This window comes from Pinus tabuliformis, chromosome 9, assembly GCF_031772625.1.
Source record: "Pinus tabuliformis cultivar Carrire ecotype Pingquan chromosome 9, CPIR1, whole genome shotgun sequence".
Classification (NCBI taxonomy): domain Eukaryota; kingdom Viridiplantae; phylum Streptophyta; class Pinopsida; order Pinales; family Pinaceae; genus Pinus; species Pinus tabuliformis.
Window position 1 is genome coordinate 318,908,044 of NC_142307.1, and position 21,686 is coordinate 318,929,729.

At 38.1% G+C, this 21,686-nt stretch overlaps 1 protein-coding gene across 1 annotated transcript; it reads right to left on the minus strand.

The window, feature by feature from the left end:
- Positions 1-20,177: 20,177 nt before the first annotated feature.
- On the minus strand, positions 20,178-21,354 carry LOC149148505 (early light-induced protein, chloroplastic-like). The gene is made up of 3 exons (XM_089439527.1): positions 21,005-21,354; positions 20,806-20,881; positions 20,178-20,716 (listed from the first exon to the last, which is right to left on the minus strand). The coding sequence occupies exons 1-3, from the start codon at positions 21,169-21,171 to the stop codon at positions 20,369-20,371; spliced, it is 591 nt and encodes a 196-aa protein (XP_089295653.1). The 5' UTR covers positions 21,172-21,354; the 3' UTR covers positions 20,178-20,368.
- Positions 21,355-21,686: the final 332 nt, after the last annotated feature.

The following is a 21,686-nucleotide window of genomic DNA, read 5'->3' on the forward strand; positions in this document are numbered from 1 at the left end:
TAATAGGTTTTAGCTTCTTACCTTCACCTCGCATCCTATCCTTACTAATATATAGCCAAACTTGGTCTCCAACTTGAAAACTATGCTCCATCTGATGCTTATCATGCCTAGCCTTGTACTTGGCCGAGCTCTTTTCCAGTTGTTCCTATACTGCCTGGTGGATCTCCTGGATCTGTTCAATGAACCTAGTTGCCATGTCCACATCACTGTGTCCATCAACCATGGTATCTTTACCAAAGACAAAATCCAAGGGAGACCTTGGTATGAAACCAAAGCAGGTCTCAAAATGAGATCTCTGGGTAGAAGAGTGTTTCGCTCTATTGTAAGCATGCCACACATAACACAAGTGTTCATTTCAAAGCTTAGGGTATTTGCTGCAATATCCCCTTAGTAACTGGATCACTGTCCTGTTAACTACTTCTATCTGGCCATATGTTTTTGGATGAGAAGTTGTTCTTTTATTTAATTTGGTGTTCATTAGTTGCCACAGACTGGACCAAAAATTTCCCACAAATCGGGTGTCTCGATCAGATATAATAGAAGTGGGTAATCCAAAATGAACCCATACATGTTCAAAGAATAATTTTGCAGTTTGTTCAGCTGTAATTTGTTTACTACAGGGTATCAAAATACACATTTTGTTGAACCTATCCACAACAACATATAGATAATCATGAGCTTTCCTAGATTTAGGCAGTCCTCCAAAAAAATCCATGGAAATGCTTTCCCAAGGGTGTGAAGGAACTGACAATGGAGTGTACAAGCCTAGTTTTCTGTTGCTGGGCTTGCTTTTAGCACACATAGCACACCCCTTTACATATCTAGAAACTGTCTCACTCATTCTTGGCCAATAATAGAACCTTTGCAGCTGTGCAACTGTTATACTTACCCCAAAGTGACCTGATACCAGAGAAGTGTGTGCTTCCCTAATTATCTTTTCTCTCTCAGTTTGTAGAATGCAGAGTTTCCCACAATGGTATAAGAGTCGATTCTTTACATGATAGTCCAAGTCTTCTACTATTTTTCCTTGACTCAAAGTTGCATATGCATCTTTAAATTCCATATCCTAAGCATACTGTTCTATGTAGCTTTCATGTAGCACAAAATTACGCTTAAGTATGGTAGATGCATTTATAATGGGTCTAGATAAAATGTCTGCAACCTTGTTATGTTTGCCCTTTTTATATGTGATGACTAAATGAAACTTTTGTAGAAAACCCATCCATCTGTAATGTCTTGATTATTGCAACTTAGTTTGAGATTGTAGGTATTGAAGTGGCTGATGATCAATATGTATTACTATTTCTTTGCCCATTAAGTAATGTTTCCACTTTTTCACACTCTGAACTAATGCATACAATTCTTTATCATAGGTAGGATAGTTGACTATTGCAGGATTAAAAGTCTCAGAATGATAACATATGGGTTTACCGTGTTGTGTAAACACTGCTCCCATAACATAGTCACTGGCATCAGTTTGGATCTCAAATGGTCTTTGTAGATTTGGCAGTGCTAGTACATGTTGTTGTACTAATTTTTTCTTTCAAGTTGTCGAAGGATTTTTGTTGTTTGCCTCCCCACTAAAACACCTTGTTCAATCTTGTCAAAGCATGTAAGGGAGTTGCAATTGAAGAAAAATTTGAAATGAACCTCCTCCAATACTTTGCTACTCCTAAGAAGCTTCTCACTTCTGTAGCAGACTTGGGTTTAGGCCAGTTTACAATTACTGCCACTTTAGAGGAATCTATTTTAAATTCACCTCCCCCTACTATATGACCCAAATAATTTATAGAGGTTTTGTCAAATTCACATTTGGAGAGTTTAACATAAAGTTTTTCTCTTTTCAAAACATCTAATGTCTGCTTAACATGCTTTAAATGTTCTTTCCACATTTTACTGAAAATCAGAATGTCATCCAAGTACACAATAACAAAATCATCAAGAAAATGTCTGAGTACATCATTCATTAATATCATGAAACTAGGAGGGGAATTGGTCAAGCCAAAAGGCATAACCAACCATTCATACAATCCTTGCTTTGTTTTGAAAGTAGTCTTCCATGCATCTTGCTCTACAACTCTGACCTGATGGTATCCACTATGCAAATCCAGCTTGGTGAAATAAACACCTTCCTTCAGTTGATCTAAAAGATCATCTATGCGAGCAAGGGGATAACAATTTTTTATCGTTATTTTATTCAGTGCTCGATAACCAATGCACATTCTCCATGAGCCATCTTTCTTTCTCACCAAAACGATTGGTGACCCACATGGTGATGTGCTAGGCTTGATGAACCCTTTTTCGAGCAACTCCTACACTTGCTTCTTGATTTCAACATTCTCTAAAGCAAATAACCTGTACATCCCAATGTTAGGCAAAGGAACATCTTGCTGCAAAATAATATCATGTACTATTCCATTTTTGCGTGGCAGACCTTGAGGATCCTGAAACAAGACACCATACTCTGAAACAATATTTTCTATATCAACTTGCTGATCAGAATTACAACCTTCAAATACATTGGTTTTATCAGTTTTCTTTTCCTTTACAACCATTAGTAATAATTGTTTGCATGACTTTATCATTATTTTCATCTGTCATGAGTTTATGAGAGTATAATTATTCTTGAGCTTATGAGCTCTTACAAAGTATTCAATTCCATCTTTAACAAGTAGATAATTGTTATTGGCTCTATAGAAAATAGCCTTTCTATCATACAAGTAAGGACTTCCTAAAACAATTCCACATATATCCAAAGGAATTATATCTAACTCAACCTCATCTACAAATGTTGGCCGAAAATAAAACTTGAGTTTGCACTGTCTAGTCACTTGTAGTTGTGCTTTATCATTCAACCATCCTAATGGGTATGGCTTCTTATGAGGTGTAGCTGTTAATCCCAATTTCTTTACAATTGCTTTAGAAATCAAATTTACTTATGAGCCACTATCAAAGTATCAATCTTCAGATTTTTCGAAAGAACTTGAATATGGAAAAGCTCATGCCTTTTTCTCTCATGTTCTTCATCAATAACAGATTGAATAGAATTACTAGTAAATGCCTCAGAATTCTTACCTTTTATACCTATGGCTGCAATGATTGTTTCATCTCCTGAGTTTGACCCCAAATATTTCTAAATAGCTACAACAATATTCTTCTTCTTGCCCTCGGACTTCTTACGTCTGAGCTCTGGATGTAGAATCCAACAGTGATCATCATCATGCCCCTCCTTTTTACAGTGAGTGCATGAGTCTTTGCCTTTCTGTGTAGTGTTAGCCTTCCTTGCTTTCCACTTCTACTTTCTTTTCTCCTTGCTCTTGCTTATAGTGGGTTGGGATGGTCCCCCAACTTTTGGATTTCCATTCTTTCCTCTAGCTTCTAGATGAGTAGCTTGTACAGATACCTCACCTATACTAGTGGGATTAAACATGATGATGGTATGCCTCATGTAGATGTGTAGACCACCAATGTACTTGAAAAGAGTTTTTGGTGAGTCTAATGAAATACCCAACATCAATGCTCTCTTTCTGAACTCTTGAGTATACCCTTGTACACTTTTCCCTTTCAACTGCTGAAGAATTTGTCAGCTCATCATGGCATGTTGCATGTAGGCCAATGGATAGAACTGCTTTTTGATTGCAGTAACAAATTCACTCCAGACAGAGATGGTATTACCATGCTTCCTCATATCAGCTTGGGTTCTTCCTTCCCATCATACCAAGGCAGTGGCCCCTAGGCGAAGGCTTACCGGCTGAATCTTGATCTTGTATGAGTCTGTATTTTGTAATCTGCAATACACATCAATTTGTCTAATCCAATTGTCCAACTTTTCAGCATTTAGCTCTCCATCATATATAGGCAAATCAAATTTAACATCTAACTTAACCAAAGATTCCTTCTTATTATGCACAGGGCCACTAGGAGGTGTAGGGAAACTTTCTTCTTTCCCCTTTCCTTTCGAGTGGTCATGGGAATGAGATTCATCTTCTTCTTTAGCTTGCTTAGAGCCTGATGAATCTTCACCCTTATGCTTCCTAAAGTCCCTATACATTTCTTCTACCATGGACTTTATAGCTAGGAAACTTTCTATGAATTGAGAGTCTGGCCCTATAGAACCTTCTTCTGACATTGTCTTCCGAGAATAGAATTGCCCAATTTTAGGATTAGTTTACACCAACTCTCCTTATTCTAATTTGAGCTTTGATCTAGTGAGCATCCACAGCTAAACCAACACAAGCTTGTCTGACCTTATAGCCTTGAGCTCTGATACCACTTGATCTGATAATCACCCTATAAGTGAGGAAGATCTATTAAACAAAAGGTATTACAAACCGATGTGCTGGTGTGTGTGTTCTATGTTATTGAAACAATGGATCGATCAGGTTGCCAATACACAGAAAATGAATGGAAAGACAACAAAGAAATACAGTAAGAAACACAAAGACACAAATAGTTTTTTAATACGGAGTTCACCCTATTCTCCAGGACTACGTCTCCAGTCCAGCTTTAGTGGTGGCCTTGTTTTATTATGTATTTCAGCAGAGAAATTATAATGCAGGGACTCAATATGAGTTCTCCTAAAGCAGAATTTGCTTGGCAGGGTGGTTCCTAGATTCCCCAAGCCACTTGGAGTACACAGACTCTTTTTCTTCCTACCCGCTCTGTGACCCTCGGTCTACAGTGGAAAGAGCCAACTATGATGCTCAATCAGCACAGATTCCTCGACGGGAAGGCTGCATTCTTCAAGCTCTCTGGTGCTCGATGTTGCCTGTGGTCAGCTCGGCCCTCCGTCCTCCTCTACTCGGCTTTACTGCTCTTTGTGCATAGTCCTCCTCTCAAAGTTCACTGTTCACTGTCTCTCTTGGTTGCTTGGACTCTTCATTCTCTCTCTTCGAATCCTTGTTCACTATCTCTATTCATGATTTTAGCCATTCGACCTCCACGCATGTTTGGTTCCTCTCCCGCCTACGTCGATTCGCCTGCCACTTGTGTGCTTGGAATTCCTTGTTTGGCGTCAGTATGAATGCTCGAGAAGTAGCCACGCGTCCCCATCGGAACAATGCCAGCCTGTTCGTCGATTCGTTTCTTTCTCCATTGTGACGGTCAACGAACCTGAAATACCCTTAAATCACTGCTTAATTCCCTGTCAATTCCGCTCTGTCTATGCGACGCAATCTCAGCCATCTGATCCAGGCTCCTCCAAATCCAACATCATTCACACGTCGAGCATGGTTGACTTGCTCGACCGATAACGCGCGATCACGTTGGTTTTTCTCTCACCTCCGCTACCACGCATCGATCGCTGAGTGTGATTTCTCCGCTTTCTCCAAAACCGCTTACTGTTCAAGGGCACCCCGATCATTACCGACAGTTTCTAGGGCACAAGTCCCACCTTTGTACTTTAGCACCTTTACCATTTTCCGCCTGCGGACCTCTTGTTCCCCCACGCGACTGAGTGTTTAAGGCTCCTCCTTTTCAGCCCTGTTTGCCTAGCGCGCATCGAAAATCAGCTCCTTTTCCTGATCCGCGGCTCTCAGGCGCTATTTTGACCTCCTACGTACTCTGTATGGGCCTTGGTCAATGCACCTTGACTGATGTCCTCGTCGTTCCGTCCTGGCTGCCATGGCCATTGGTTCAGGGTGTTTTCGATTGCTATTTTGGATTCTTCAAGGATTTGTTCATCTCGATTCAGTCACGGTTCTTTGTGAGTCGTTTATGGATCCCATTCAGATCAAAGAAGGTCGAAAATATTTCAAAATTATGTACTTATGAAGGCAAATCATTTAATATACACTAATTTCTCTGTAATCTTTGGAAGAGCCCATCTAATAAAAAAGCATTAGATGTCGGTTTGACATTGTAAGGATGTTTAATGCTTTGTCCTGCTAACTCTTGACAATCATATTATAATTTTGGGAAAACATTTTGAAGAGGCCCGAGGGGATTTAAAGGTCTGAGCAGATGTCCTCATTATAAGTACACCTTCAAAGACTGTTGCCTTGTTTTTGTCCTGCACTTTGTAGTCGTTTTTTGGAAGAGGTATCTAGGCTATTAAACATATATTCCTTGTTCGATCCCTCTTTTCTTCTTTCCTACATGGATTGTTGGGCTTCTCGAATGAAGGATTGAATGCTTATAGGGTTGGTTCCATTATACATCCTTTGGAAGGCTTATAGGGTTATTCCATTATACATCATTTGGAAGGCTTTAAGGGTTGTTCCATATCATACATCCTTTGGCGTATCTGGCAATCTCAGAATAGATGCATTTTCAAGCATAAACCTTCAGACGTGTTGAAATCCAACATCAACATCACCGCATATTTTCAAAAGATAGGTCCTTCGTATCCTCTGATCCACCATCACTCTTTCCTTTGTTCACATGGGTGAATCTCTTCGTATTGGATTTTTCGATAGAGCTTTTCCCTCTGGTTTGTGTGGATGTGGGGCTATAATCAAGTTAAGCCCTAAACAATATTTTCCATTTCAGTTCTTTTGGAATGGAGACCATGGATCTTTAAATCGTGTCCTTTTGGGGAGTGAACCAAAGGGCAGTATGGTTGGATTTAGATAAAATTTGGATTGTCGGTGACTCGAAATTTACCATTCAATGGATTGAGGTGCCAATGCTCTTAAGATCCGTGCTCTATTCAACCAGATGGATGGAGGCCATAAAAAACTACCTTTTTCTTTTCCTGAGATCTCCTTTTGGCAGGTCTACAAAGAAAAGAATATGGAGGCTGATGCACTCTCAAAAATTCGTATCTTTCACTTTGAGACAATTGCATTAAACATACGATTGATCACTCTACTGCTCGAGAAGGCTCGTTTGTGTTATGACTGCAACATCATATCGCTCTCTACTGCTCGCTGTCAGGAATTTTCTGCTAAATTCCAAAACAAAATAATGAACAGAGAACAATGCTCTGTTTTCTCCACAGGATCTTAACACAGGGAAGAAAAATTCGATTTCTGAAGAATAGAGTTGCACACACTCATAAAAACATTGTATTCATTAATAAAACAACCTATTACAAAAGGATCTTCCTCTTAATAGAGGGATTCACCAATAACTGCCAGTTCCTTACAAGAATTACTTTGTCTTCTCCTGAACATACTCTGTTTCTGCTTGCAAAATATTACACTGTTGTGTGTAAAATTGCATATATTTATACTGCTGCATATTCCATTACAAACATATTCAACAAAAATTACATTCACTGCACTGCTGTGCGTAAATACATTTCATTTCACTGAAACAACCAAAAAAAAATTCCCACATGCTACTGCGCATTCCCCCGTTGTTTTTCACCGAACAACAAAAAATTACATATGCAAAATGAACAACATATACATACCATACGAGTTGCTGTGTATATATTCTTTTGTTTTCACTCAACAAAACGAGAACCCTTACATTCACACTGCTGCATGTGTTTCACCTATGCGCTGCAATGTGTGCTTCCCCTTTTTTCATTACATTCACGAATGAACAACCAAAAACTAAAACATAACAATTGCGTTTTTACTATTCCCATACTTCCATAAAATAAAATAAAAACATTAAAATCAATGTACTTCACCTACGTTGTACCAAATACAATTAATTTCATTTATTGTTTTACAGAGAAACTGTCGGTCGAAATGAAAACTTCACGCAAGGTTCATGGTGCAGGCCTGTATGCAACTTTAGTTCCAATCGGACGGTGGACAACGAAGCTTTCAATAGAACGAATATCGCTTGGTCAAATCACATGATATTTACCTTTCGAGAAAATGTGGTTTTCAAAAAATGTTGTGGACACGCGTCAGTGCAGGGTTTTATCACGTCCCCTCTAGAGAATACCACCGCTTGGAGAAAAGCGGTGCGACGAAGTTTTGCGGTTTTCCAGAATTTAAATGCTACACGGTTCAACTGTCGCGACTGTTCAAATTATAATTTCAACACTCCCCTTTAATTTCAACTGCTGGGTTACCAGTCATACCCAGACATTTCCTCAAAAACTCAAACTTTTCTATCCCAATGGCTTGGTCAGAATGTCTGCAACCTGCTCCTGAGTTCTACAATATTCTAAGACAATTTCTCCACTATTTACCAATTCCCTGATGTAATGAAACTTTGTGTCAATTTGTTTCGTTCTCTTATGAAACACTGAATTCTTGGATAATGCAATAGCTAAGCTATTGTCACAAAAAATCACAGTTCCTTTTACTTTCTCTTGGCATAAGCTCCTTAACATCCTTCTCATCCAAACTGCTTGACATGCTGCTACTATAGCTACCACATATTCTGCCTCTGTTGTAGACAATGCCACAATAGGCTGCTTTTAAGAAGCCCATGAAATAGCTCCTAAACCCATGTGAAAGACATAACCGGATGTGCTTTTCCGATCATCTACACTTCCAACCCAATCACTATCAGTGTATCCAATTAAATATGAACATTCTGAAGTAGTATATAAAATGCAAAACTTTTTAGTAACTTTAACATACCTCAAAATCCTTTTTGTTGCCTGCCAATGTGCTTCTTTTGGCCTCTCCATGAATCTGGAAATTAAACTAAGAGCAAACATTATATCCCGCCTAGTTGCAGTCAAATACATGAGGCTGCCAACTATGCTCTTGTACAAACTAGGATCAAAATCCTTGCTGTTGTCCTCTTTGCTGAGTTTTAATCCCATCACTGTGGGAGTGATTTCTGCCTTGCTCTCATGCATATTAAATCTTTCCAACACTTCATTAACATATTTTTCCTGTGAGATAAAAATCCCATTTCCATTTTTTTCTACTTCTATTCCTAAGAAGTATCTTAGCAAACCCATGTCAGTCATTTCAAATTCTTCTTTCATGACTGTTTTGAAATTTTCAATAAGATAGTCATCATTACCTGTGAAAATAACATCATCAACATATAACACAACAATTAGTAATTTACCATCCTTTTCTTCAATGTAGAGGGTGGGTTCTCCCTCACACTTTTCAAATCCATTTTCCAGTAGATAGGAATCTATCCTACTGTACCATGCTCTTGGTGCTTGCTTCAGCCCATAAAGAGCTTTCTTCAATCTGCACACTTTGTGCTCTTGGCCTTTCTTTTCATAGCCTAGAGGTTGTTTAATGTAGACCTCTTCCTTTAACACTCCATTTAGGAACGCTGACTTCAAGTCCATTTGGTAAACTTTCCATTTGTTTTGTGCTGCTATGAACAACACTGCTCTCACTATTTCCATTCTAGCAACCAGTGCGAAAGTTTCCTCATAGTCTCTCCCATACTACTGCTTGTATCCTTTGACAACCAGTCTTGCCTTGTGTCTTTCCATTTTTCCTTCAGCATAACTCTTGGTCTTGTAGACCGATTTAACTCCAATGACCTCCTTTCCTTTTGGTAGTTCAACCAAATCCCATGTCTTGTTTCTTTTTATGGCATTGATCTCCTAATCCATAGCTTCTATCCATTTCCTATCCTTAGTTGCTTCTTCGAAATAAATAGGGTCATCGACATGACAATATAATGCAAACAAAGAATTCATACCTTCATTTGCTTCCTGTCGTTCATAAATTTCATTTAAATTTTTGAACTTCTTACCTCTTTCATTTGGTGTACAAGTACCAGAAGAACCACTTGAATTTCCTCCTTGTGGTGTGCTTGGAGAAGCACTTTCATTTCTCCTCAAGGGTATCTTTTGCTACCCTTGTGTTGGTGCTGCTATTTGGGGATGTATTTTAGCTATCTCCTCATCATTTTCATCATGTGAAAGAGGTTTTAACATTCATTGTTTTCTCTATGCTTCCATCCCAAGCTTCCTTCTCAATGAACTGAACATCTATATTCACAATGACCTTCTTGGTGGATGGGTTATACAACATGTATGCTTTGGATTCCTCACTGTATCCAATCAAAATACATATCTCCCCTTTGTTGTCCAACTTCTTCCTTAGTTGATCTGGAATGTGTGCATAAGCCACACATCTAAAAACTTTCATGTGGGTGACTCCTTGCTTTCTCCCACTCCATGCTTCCTCCGGCACTCTGTTCATGACCGCTTTTGTAGGGCATCTATTCAAAATGTACGCTGCACAATGTACAACTTCAGCCCAATAATCATTTGGAAAATGCTTTGCCTTTAACATGCTCCTCACCATATCCATGATTGTCCTGTTTTTCCTTTCGGCAACTCCATTTTGCTGCGGGGTGTACCTAGCTGTAAATTGCTTATGAATTCCATTTTTTCTACAAAACCATAGAAATTCCTTGGAGATATACTCACCTCCTCTATCATTTTGTAGAACTTTGATATGCAACCCGCTTTGGTTTTCCACAAGTGCCTTGAAATTGAAAAATCTTTCAAACACTTCACTTTTGTTCTTCAGGACATAAACCCAAGTTTTTCTTGTAAAATCATCAATGAATGTTAGAATATAGTGGTTGCCTGCAAGTGATGGAGTTTTCATCAGTCCACATATATCTGAGTGAATAATTTCTAAGGGAGCTTTTGCCCTTATGCTTTTCCCTGATGGAAAACTTTCTCTGTGTTGTTTCCCCAAGATGCAACCTTCACAAAGGTTGTCCGGTTTCTCTATCAATGGTAATCCTCTTACCATTCCTTTTCTACTCAACAAGTTAAGACCTCCAAAGTTGAGATGTCCAAATCTCAAGTGCCACAACGAATTTTCATCCTTTGGTTCGCTTTGGAAAGCCTCTTGAGTCATTGCTGCAATTACTTCTGTATTTTTTAAATCTGCCTTCATCCTGAGAGGGAACATCCTGTTTCTTGTCATCTTCACTTCAACAATAAATTGTTTGCTGGGTGCTCTATCCATGATGGTGCATACATCATTCACAAAGAGAACATTGTACCCCTTTTGCACAAGCTGTCCAATACTTAAGAGGTTACATTTCATTCCAGGGACATAATAAACATCTGCTATGGTTTTCTTTTCACCTTTCTTTATTAAGACTTTTACTTCTCCTTTTCCCATAACATAAACTTTATTATCAGTCCCTAGTGTGACCTGTGACTTCACACTTTGATCTAACATAGGAAACAGGGCTATGTTTCCTATCATATGGTTGCTGCAACCGGAGTCAAGAAACCATACATCTTCACTCTTTTCTTCAGCAATATTACAGGTTAAAAACAAATTGTTTTGGATGATATTTTCTCTAGTGAAATTTGCACTAGTTCTATTACTCATATCATGTTGTTTCTTCCTACATTCATTTGCATAATGCCCATATTTTCTACAATAATAGCATTGGACATTGGATTTTTCATACCTTTGTCCTTGAGCATGATGTTGTCCACTTTGTTGGTTGCTGCCTTGGCTTTGGTTCCGATTTGGACTACTGCCTCTTCCTTGAGCATTTGCTGGACTGTTTCTTCCACCTCTGTTTTGGCTTCTGCCTCTTCCTCCCTTGTTTCCTCTACCTTGACCTCTTCCTCTTCCAAAGGACATCTGGGTTTTGAAAGCATGCTCTAGAGATGAGTTTTCATTTCTACTCAATCTCTACTCATGTGTTATCAGTGATGCATGTAGTTCATCAACTAAGAAGTTTGAGAGATCCTTTGTCTTTTTTATGGTGGTGACAATCACATCGAACTTTGAGGGTAGGACCCTCAACAGTTTCTCCACAATCCTCCTTTCTTCAAGAATCTCTCCATGAGACCTCATCTGTGTGACCAGACCAATCACTTGTGTATAGAATGAATCAATATTTTCTGACTCCTTCATGCGAAGATTCTCAATATCTCTCCTCAGCAACTGTAGTTTTGTTGTCTTCACTTTGTCCATGCCTTGATAGGCTATCTTGAGAGTTTCTGATGCTTCTTTGGATGTCTTAGCTGCTGCTATCCTTGGAAACACACTCTCATGCACTGCTTGATACAAAAAATAGAGGGCTTTTGAGTCCTTCTTCTTATATCTCTTCAACAGATCTTTCTCTACCTGAGTTAATCTATTAAACTCTTCTTCATCTATTGGTTCTTCAAATCCATCCTCAACAAATTCCCATAAGTCGTGTGAGGCAAGAAAAGCCTTCATGGTTATTGCCCAATAGTCATAGTTTTTCCCATTAAACTGCAGGAGCTAAGTATTAAAAATACCCATGCTAGTTCTGGTGTTGGAGCCAGCCATTATTGCAGTCTTAACTATGCTTCAAATACCTGACTATGTATTTAAAATAACTGACTATTTCTTCAGCAGCAACACAAAAAAAAATCTTGAGAAATACCTTGGATTTTTTTGACTGAGTCTTCACTCTGCTGGAGACGTTGCTACAGCAAGAAAATCCTTCCTTCAACTTTTTTGACACCTTCAAAGAGCCTGGACAAGCTCTGATACCACTGTTGGGAATTTTCTGCTAAATTCCAAAACAAAATAATGAACAGAGGACAATGCTCTGTTTTCTCCACATGATCTTAACACAGGGAAGCAAAATTTGATTTTTGAAGAATAGAGTTTCACACACTCATAAAAACATTGTATTCATTAATAAAACAACGTGTTACAAAAGGATCTTCCTCTTAATAGAGGGATTCACCAAGAACTTTCAGTTCCTTACAAGAATTACTTTGTCTTCTCCTGAACATATTACACTGTTGTGTGTAAAATTACATATATTTATACTGCTGAATATTCCATTACAAACATATTCAACAAAAATTACATTCACTGCACTACTGTGCGTAAATACATTACATTTTACTGAATCAACCAAAAAAAAATTCCCACACGCTACTGCGCATTCCCCTGTTGTTTTTCACTGAGCAACAACAACTTACATATGCTAAATGAACAACATATACATACCATACGAGCTGCTGCATATATATTCTTTTGTTTTCACTCAAAAAAAAGACAACCCTTACATTCACACTACTGTGTGTGTTTCACCTGCGCGCTGCAATGTGTGCTTCCCCTTTATTCTCATTACATTCATGAATGAACAACCAAAAACTAAAACATAACAATTGCGTTTTTACTATGCCCATACTTCCGTAAAATAAAAAAAACATTAAAATTAAAATACTTCACCTACATTCTACCAAACTCAATTAATTTCATTTATTGTTTTACGGAGGAACTGTCGGTCAAAATGAAAACTTCACGCAAGGTTCATGGTGCAGGCCTATATGCAACTTTAGTTCCAATCAGACTGTGGACAATGAAGCTTTCAATTTAACAGATATCGCTCGGTCAAATCACACGAGCTTTACCTTTCGAGAAAAAGTGGTTTTCAAAAAACATTGTGGACACGCGTCAGCGCAGGGTTTTATCATGTCCCCTCCAGAGAATACCACTGCTTGGAGAAAAGCGGTGTGATGGAGTCTGGTGGTTTTCCGGAATTTAAATGCTGCACGGTTCAACTGTCGCGGTAGTTGAAATTATAATCTCAACACTAGCTTGGTTTCGAATCGGTTCTCTATATCTTCTATGACACTTTTTGCTTTCTAGTTTTTATCTTACTAACAGATGGATCTTTGGGTTCGGCCTCTCAGATATGTGTTGAAATATTTGTCATCTTTTTCTGGTTTTTGAGAGACCCTGTGACTTTTATATTTTCTTCTCGTCAGCTATTTTGTTATATGGGAGAATATGGGAGACTGTAATTGAGACAATAAAATACAGATCTACAACTACGTAACGCCTCTTTAAAGATGTTGATTTTTTTCAACCATGTTGAATTATTATTCCGGGGATTAAATGTCTCTCGTTCTTGTTGAAATAATAATTTCAACTGCAGCTTTATTTTACTTTGTGATGCGATCTTATCGCAGATCGCAAATTGCATGCATGCCCACTACCTCCATTCGTTCACTTGATTTTTGTCGATTGCGATGTTGCGATGCGATCCGATCGCATATCGCAGATCACACCCATTTGTTTCAAGCATCCCCCTGTTTTATTGCAAATGCGATTACATCGCAAATCGAAAATCACAAAATTTCAATGGTTGAAGTACGGGCCTGCACATGAACATTACATGAAGTTTTGGGTTTGACCGCCGTTTACTGCAGTGAAGATATAAATGGTATTTACTCTTGTTCGTAGATTGTAGGTAAATGTTTTTAATTTTATTATTTGTTTAAGTCACGAAAGTATGGCATAGTAAATGGATGTAAGTTTTTTTTGAGTTGACCATTGTAATGTGAGGAAAGCGCCGGGTAAAAAACACACAGCAGTGTGAATATGAAAAATGCAACAGCATGAAGATTTTTTTTTGTTGAAGAAACGAAATGTAATGAGCAGCAGAACATGTAAAAGAAATTTTGTTTTACAACAGTAAATGTAAGATTTTGTTTTTACACAGAAGTGAATGTAATTTTCTGTAGTTGAAGTTTGTTTTTGCAACAGTGAATGTAAAAGATATTTTTACACACAACAGTGTAAAATCTCAGGAGAGACAGAGTAATTATTTTTTTTTGTGTGTGGAATTGAAGTGTTACTGTGTAATCCCTTTGACAGAGGAAGAATTTTGTAACAACAGTTATTTTATTGATGAATGCAAAATTTGTTTTTGTTTGTGGAAATCTCTGTCTGCTCAGAAATTTTTAAAGCTTCCCTGTGCTAAGATCCTGTGGAGAAAAACGGAGCATTGTCTATGTGTTCAGTTCATTTGTTTTTGAAATTTTACCAGAAAAATTCCAACAGTGGTATCAGAGCTTCTCCAGGCTCTTTGAAAGTGTCAAAGAAGCTAAAGGAAGGATTCTTACTGCAGCAACTTCTCTAGCAGAGTGAAGTCTCAGGCAAAAGGATCCAGGTATTTCTCAAAAAAAAATTGTGTTGTTGCTGAAGAAAGAGTGAGTTATTTTAAATACACAGTCAGGTATTTGAAGCATAGTTTAGAGTGCAAGAATGGAAAGCACCAGTACCAGCACTAGAATGGGTATTTTTAATACTCATCTCCCACAGTTTAATGGGAAAAACTATGACTATTGGGTAATAACCATGAGAGCTGTGTTTGTCTCACAAGACTTATGGGAAATAGTTGAAGATGGTTTTGAAGAACCAGCAAATGAAAATGAGTTTAATAATCTAACTCAGGCAGAGAAAGATCTGTTGAAGAGCTACAAGAAGAACTCCAAAGCCCTCATATTCTTATATCAAGCAGTGCATGAGAGTGTGTTTCCAAGGATAGCAGCAACCAAGACATCCAAAGAAGCATGGCAAACTCTCAAGACAACCTATCAAGGCATGGAGAAAGTGAAGAGAGCAAAACTACAGTTGTTGAGGAGAGATTTTGAGAACCTAAGCATGAAGGAGTCAAATAATATTGACTCATTCTTCACACATGTGATTGGTTTGGTCACACAAATAAGGACTCATGGAGAAGTTCTTGAAGAAAGGAAGATTGTGGAGAAACTATTGAGGAGCCTACCCTTAAAGTTCCATGTGATTGTCACCACCATAGAAGAGACAAAGGATCTCTCAAACTTTTCAGTTGATGAACTTCATGCATCACTGGTAACACATGAGCATAGGTTGAGTAGAAATGAAAACTCATCTTTAGAGCAAGCCTTCAATACCCAGATGTCATTTGGAAGAGGAAGAGGTCAATGCAGAGGAAACGAGGAAGAGGCAGAAGCCAAAACAGAGGTGGAAGGAACAGTTCAACAAATGCTCAAGGAAGAGGCAGCAATTCAAATCAGAACCAAGGCCAAGGTAGCAACCAACAAAGTGGACAACATCATGTTCAAGGATAAAGGTATGAAAAATCCAATGTCCAATGTTATTATTGTAAAAAATATGGGCACTATGCTAATGAATGTTGGAAGTAGCAGCATGATATGAATAATAGATCTAGTGCAAATATCACTAGAGAAAATATGAGCTAAGATAATGTGCTTTTAGCTTGTAATATGGCTGAAACAAACAGTGAAGATATATGGCTTCTAGATTCTGGTTGTAGCAACCATATGACAGGAAACATAGCCTTGTTTTCTGCTTTAGATCAGAGTGTGAAGTCACAAGTCACACTTGGGACTGATAGTAAAGTTTCTGTTATGGGAAAAGAAGAAGTTAAAATATTTACAAAGAAAGGTGAAAAGAAAACCATAGCAGATGTTTATTATCTTCCTGGAATGAAGTGTAACCTCTTGAGTATTGGACAGTTTGTTCAAAAGGGTTACAATGTTTTCTTTGAGAATGAAGTATGCACCATCATGGATAGAGCACCCAGCAAAAGATGTATTTCTGAAGTGAAGATGAAGAGGAACAACATGTTCCCTCTCAGAGTAAGGGCGGATTTGAGAAACAAAGAAGTAATTGCAGCAGTTACCCAAGAAGCTTTCCAAAGCGTACCAAAGGATGAAAATTGGTTGTGGCACTTGAGATTTTGACATCTCAACTTTGGAGGTTTTAACTTGCTGAGTAGAAAAGGAATGGTAAGAGGATTACCATTGATAGAGAAACTGGACAACCTTTGTGAAGGTTGTATCTTGGGGAAACAACATAGAGAAAGTTTTCCATCAGGGAAAAGCATAAGGGCAAAAGCACCCTTAGAAATTGTCCACTCAGATGTATGTGGATCGATGCAAACCCCTTCACTAGCAGGCAGCCAATATTTTCTAACATTCATTGATGATTTTACTAGAAAAGCATGGGTTTATTTCATGAAGAACAAAAGCGAAGTGTTTGAAAAATTTCAAAATTTCAAAGCACTTGTGGAAAATCAAAGTGGGCTGCGTATCAAAGTTTTGAGAACTAATAGAAGAGGTGAGTATATCTCCAAGGAATTCATACGATTTTGTAAAGAAAATGGAATTCATAAGCAATTTACAGCTAGGTACACCCCACAATAAAATGGAGTTGCTGAAAGGAAGAACAGAACAATTATGGATATGGCGAGGAGCATGTTGAAGGCAAAGCATTTGCCAAATGATTATTGGGCTGAAGCTATACACTATGCAGTATATATTTTGAATAGATGCCCAACAAAAGCAATGATGAATAAAGTACCGGTAGAAGCATGGAGTGGGAGAAAGCAAGGAGTCACCCACATGAAATTTTTTGGATGTGTGGCTTATGCACACATTCCAGATCAGCTAAGGAAGAAGTTGCACAACAAAGGGGAGAAATGTATTTTCATTGGATACAGTGAGGAATCCGAATCTTACAGGGTGTATATCCCACCTACCAAGAAGTTTTTTGTGAGTAGAGATGTTCAATTCATCGAGGAGGAAGCTTAGGATGGAAGCATTGAGAAAACAATTAATGTTAAAAACAGTTTGTCTCATGATGAAGATGATGAGGAGATGGTTGAAATACATCCCCAAACAGCAGCGCCAACGCAAGGACAGCAAGAGACACCCTTGAGGAGAAATAAAAGTTCTTCTCCAAGCACACCACAAGGAGGAAATTCAATCGCGTCTTCAAGCACTTGCACACCAAATGAAAGAGGTAAGAAATTCAGAAATTTAAGTGACATTTATGATGAAGGTATGAATTCTTTGTTTGTTTTATATTGTCATGTTGATGACCCTATTCATTTCGAAGATGAAATTAAGGATAAGAAATGGATAGAAGCCATGGATGAGGAGATCAATGCCACAGAAAGAAACAGTACATGGGAATTAGTTGAACTACCAAAAGGAAAGGAAGTCACTGGATCCAAATGGGTTTACAAGACCGAGAGCAATACTGAAGACAAGATAGAAAGGCACAAGGCAAGACTTGTTGTCAAGGAATACAAGCAGCAGTATGGGAGAGACTATGAGGAGACTTTCGCACCTGTTGCAAGAATGGAAACCGTGAGAGCAGTGTTGTCCATAGCAGCACAAAACAAGTGGAAAGTTTACCAAATGGACGTGAAGTCAACATTCCTAAATGGAGTGTTAAAGGAAGAGGTTTACATTGAACAACCTCTAGGCTATGAGAAGAAAGGCCAAGAGCACAAAGTGTGTAGATTGAAGAAAGCTCTTTATGGGCTGAAGCAAGCACTAAGGGCATGGTAGAGTAGGATAGATTCCTATCTACTGGAAAAAGGATTTGAGAAGTGTGAGGGAGAAGCCACAGTCTACATCAAAGAAAAGGATGGTAAAATTTTAATTGTCGTGTTATATGTTGATGATGTTATTTTTACAGGTAATGATGACTACCTCATTGAAAATTTCAAAACAGTCATTAAAGAAGAATTTGAGATGATTGACATGGGTTTGCTGAGATACTTCTTAGGAATAGAAGTAGATCAAAATAAAAATGGAATTTTTATTTCGCAGGAAAAATCTGTAAATGAAGTGTTGCGCAAACTTAACATGCAGGACAACAAGGCAACAATCATTCCCACAGTAATGGGATTAAAACTCAGCAAAGAGGACAGCAGCAAGGATTTTGATCCTAGAATGTACAAGAGCATAGTTGGTAGCCTTATGTATTTAATTGCAACTAGGCCAGATATAATGTTTGTTGTTAGTTTAATTTCCAGATTCATGGAGAGGCCAAAAGAAGCACATTGGCAGGCAGCAAAAAGAATTCTAAGGTATGTCAAAGGTACAAAAAGATTTGGCATTTTATCTACTTTTTCAGAAAGTTCAGATTTAGTTGGCTACACTGATGGTAGGGCTGGAAGTGTGGATGATCGGAAAAGCACATCCGCTATCTCTTTCACATGGGTTTAGGAGCAATTTCATGGGCTTCTAAGAAACAACCCATTGTGGCGTTCTCTACAGCAGAGGCAGAATACGTGGCAGCTACAGTAGCAGTGTGTCAAGCGATTTGGATGAGAAGGATGCTAAGGAGCCTATGCCAAGAGCAAGCAAAAGCAACAGTTATTTTTTATGACAATAGCTCAGCTATTGCCCTGTCCAAAAATTCTGTGTTTCACAAACGAACGAAACACATTGATACAAGGTTATATTATATCAGAGAATTGGTGAACAATGGAGAAATCGTGTTACAACATTGCAACACTCAAGAATAGGTTGCGGACATTTTGACCAAGCCTTTGGGACAAAAAAGTTTTGAGTTTTTGAGGAAATGCCGATAACCCAACAGTTGAAATTAAAGGGAAGTGTTGAAATAATAATTTCAACTGCAGCTTTATTTTACTTTGCGATGCGATCTTATCGCAGATCACAAATCGCATGCATGCCCACTACCTCCGTTTGTTCACTTGATTTCTGCCGATTACGATGTTGCGATGTGATCCGATCGCATATCGCACCCATTTGTTTCAAGCATCCCCCTGTTTTACAGCGAATGCGATTTCACGATGCGATTAAATCGCAAATTGCAAAATTTCAATGGTTGAAGTACAAGACTGCACATGAACATTACGTGAAGTTTTGGGTCTGACCGCCGTTTAGTGCAGTGAAGATATAAATGGTATTTACTCATGTTCGTAGATTGTAGGTAAATTATTTGTTTAAGTCATGGAAGTATGGCATAGTAAATGGATGTAAGTTTTTTTTGAGTTGACCAAACCGCGCGGTAAAAAACACATAGCAGTGTGAATATGAAAAATGCGGCACCATAAAGATTTTTTTTTGTTGAAGAAATGAAATGTAATGAGCAACAGAACATTTAAAAGAAATTTTGTTTTACAGCAGTAAAGATTTTCTTTTTACACAGGTGTGAATGTAATTTTCTGTAGTTGAAGTCACAGCAGTGAATATAATTTTCTCTAGTTGAAGTCTGTTTTTACAACAGTGAATGTAAAAGATATTTTTACACACAGCACTGTAAAATCACAAGTATTTTTCTTTTGTTGTGTGTGGAATTGAAGTGTTACTGTATAATCCCTAAGTTTGTGAATGCAAAGTTTGTTTTTGTGTGTGCAAATTTTGTTTTTGTGTGTGGAAATCTTTGTCTGCTCAGAAATTTTCCGTGTACTAAGATCCTCTGGAGAAAAACAGAGCATTGTCTCTGTGTTAAGTTAATTTGTTTTTGAAATTTTACCAGAAAAATTCCAACAAAATTATCAATATTGGAATTGCTACCTTAGAGGGTTCTTCTTCAGATAGGTATATTGAAAAAATATATTCGTGAAAGAAGTTCTTGCACCTGAATAGGTGGTTTTGATAGTTGTTTACGAAATCTTTAATGATGCTTGTGAAGATCACCCTGCCAATGATGTAAACAGTTTCAACTATGAATATTCAAAAAATGCACTAAAGAAGAGCACAATACAACTATTTAGTCTCGCCCGTCAAGAATCGGTTTTATACTTCATAACGCAAATTGATAGTTTTATTTTGAATGTTATTCATGTGTAAACATTTGAATCAAATAGAAGAGACTTCTCAAATTCTTACAGTGTTTATCAGCATTAATCGCCGGAAAATTTGTTACAGTGTTTATCTATTGATTGCTGGGTAAATAGAATTTTGGTACATAACATCATATTATAGAGGAGGTATGAGGTGATGATATCAAGAGATGAGAGGACCTCCTTTCAAGTGTTCAGTTAAGGCCAAGGCAATGAGGCCAATCATGGCAGAACGTCCATTCCACATCTCTGCTCCAGAAGACATTATTGCTTGTGATTTGCTCTCTGTCGGCACTCCATTGAACATGGGTATCACAGAAGCTACTGACAGAAGAACCGCGCTTCCAACAAACAATGGAATTCCTCCACTGGCGAGCTGAGAGAAGAGGTCCTTCCCACTACCAATCTCCACCACGAGAGCTGAAACGAATCCGAGCATGGCGAGTCTCCCATTTATGGTCTCTGGCGCTGGCCCACCGAAAGCGAAAACGTCCCCAAACTTGGTACTAACCTGCATCAATGCAGCGACTTTCTTCAGCGCATGATCATATGAATACTAATTCGCTTACTGTATGTAAAAATGAGCTCCAACTCGCTGACCTTCTTAGGAGGAGGACGTGGAGGAGAAATCTGAGATTTACACTCAGAGGAGGGATTGAAGGATTCCTTTGTCTGCCTGAAAATTAAGTGGAAGAAGAGGTCTGATGTCAGTACCATTACACATGGGTATGCAGTTCAGCATATGATTAAATACCAATATTGGGTATGATGACAGTAATGAAAAAACGAGGATTCATACACGGAATTAATTATAGTTACCTTTGCCATGCACTTCACGCGAAGGGCCCTGGAAGTCGGCACAACACTTCTCTGAATTTTCCCGAAAACTGTTAACCTATCCGCTGACCTCCATTGTGTGAGGGATGCTGCATTTGTGGCCATTAATGATGCATTCACCGCAGCCATTGCAAATATGACAATGAATACTATATGTATATCAACAAATTCAACAACGGGATATTGAAAAGATGAAGTAACTAATCGATATGGAAGAATAGTTACTATATTTGATCTGTTTTGAGACTTCAGGGATGTTTGATAGGATATATATAATGGCGTGCAGGCTATCAGGAAAACTCTGTGAACATTCGTTGAACGGCAACCCTGTGAGCCAACTCGAGGTTTCTCTTCCTCAGAGTATGTTTCCACGTGGTTGGATAAAAAATGGAGCCGTCGATCCGTCCAGATTTCTTTTCCCCGCAATATACTTGCACGTGGTTGGATAAAAAATGGAGATGGATATCTTCTCGAATTTAAAATGTGAACTCTCCGCAACTTTTTAGAAAGTCATTTTACTATAATCTCTAAAAATTATCATTCTATTATAGAGTGTCAAATAACTTTACTTTTCAGGTTTATTTAGAAATAATAAATAATTTTTATTATTTAATTTGAAATATGTTTGAGTCATAAATTAAGAT

Coding starts and splice junctions, on each gene's coding strand:
- LOC149148505 (XM_089439527.1), bottom strand. CDS start 21,171: ATGGCTGCGGTGAATGCATCATTAATGGCCACAAATGCAGCATCCCTC. Junction 20,882..21,004: donor GTAACTATAATTAATTCCGT/GTATGAATCCTC, acceptor CTTAATTTTCAG/GCAGACAAAGGAATCCTTCA. Junction 20,717..20,805: donor CACGTCCTCCTCCTAAGAAG/GTCAGCGAGTTG, acceptor GCATTGATGCAG/GTTAGTACCAAGTTTGGGGA.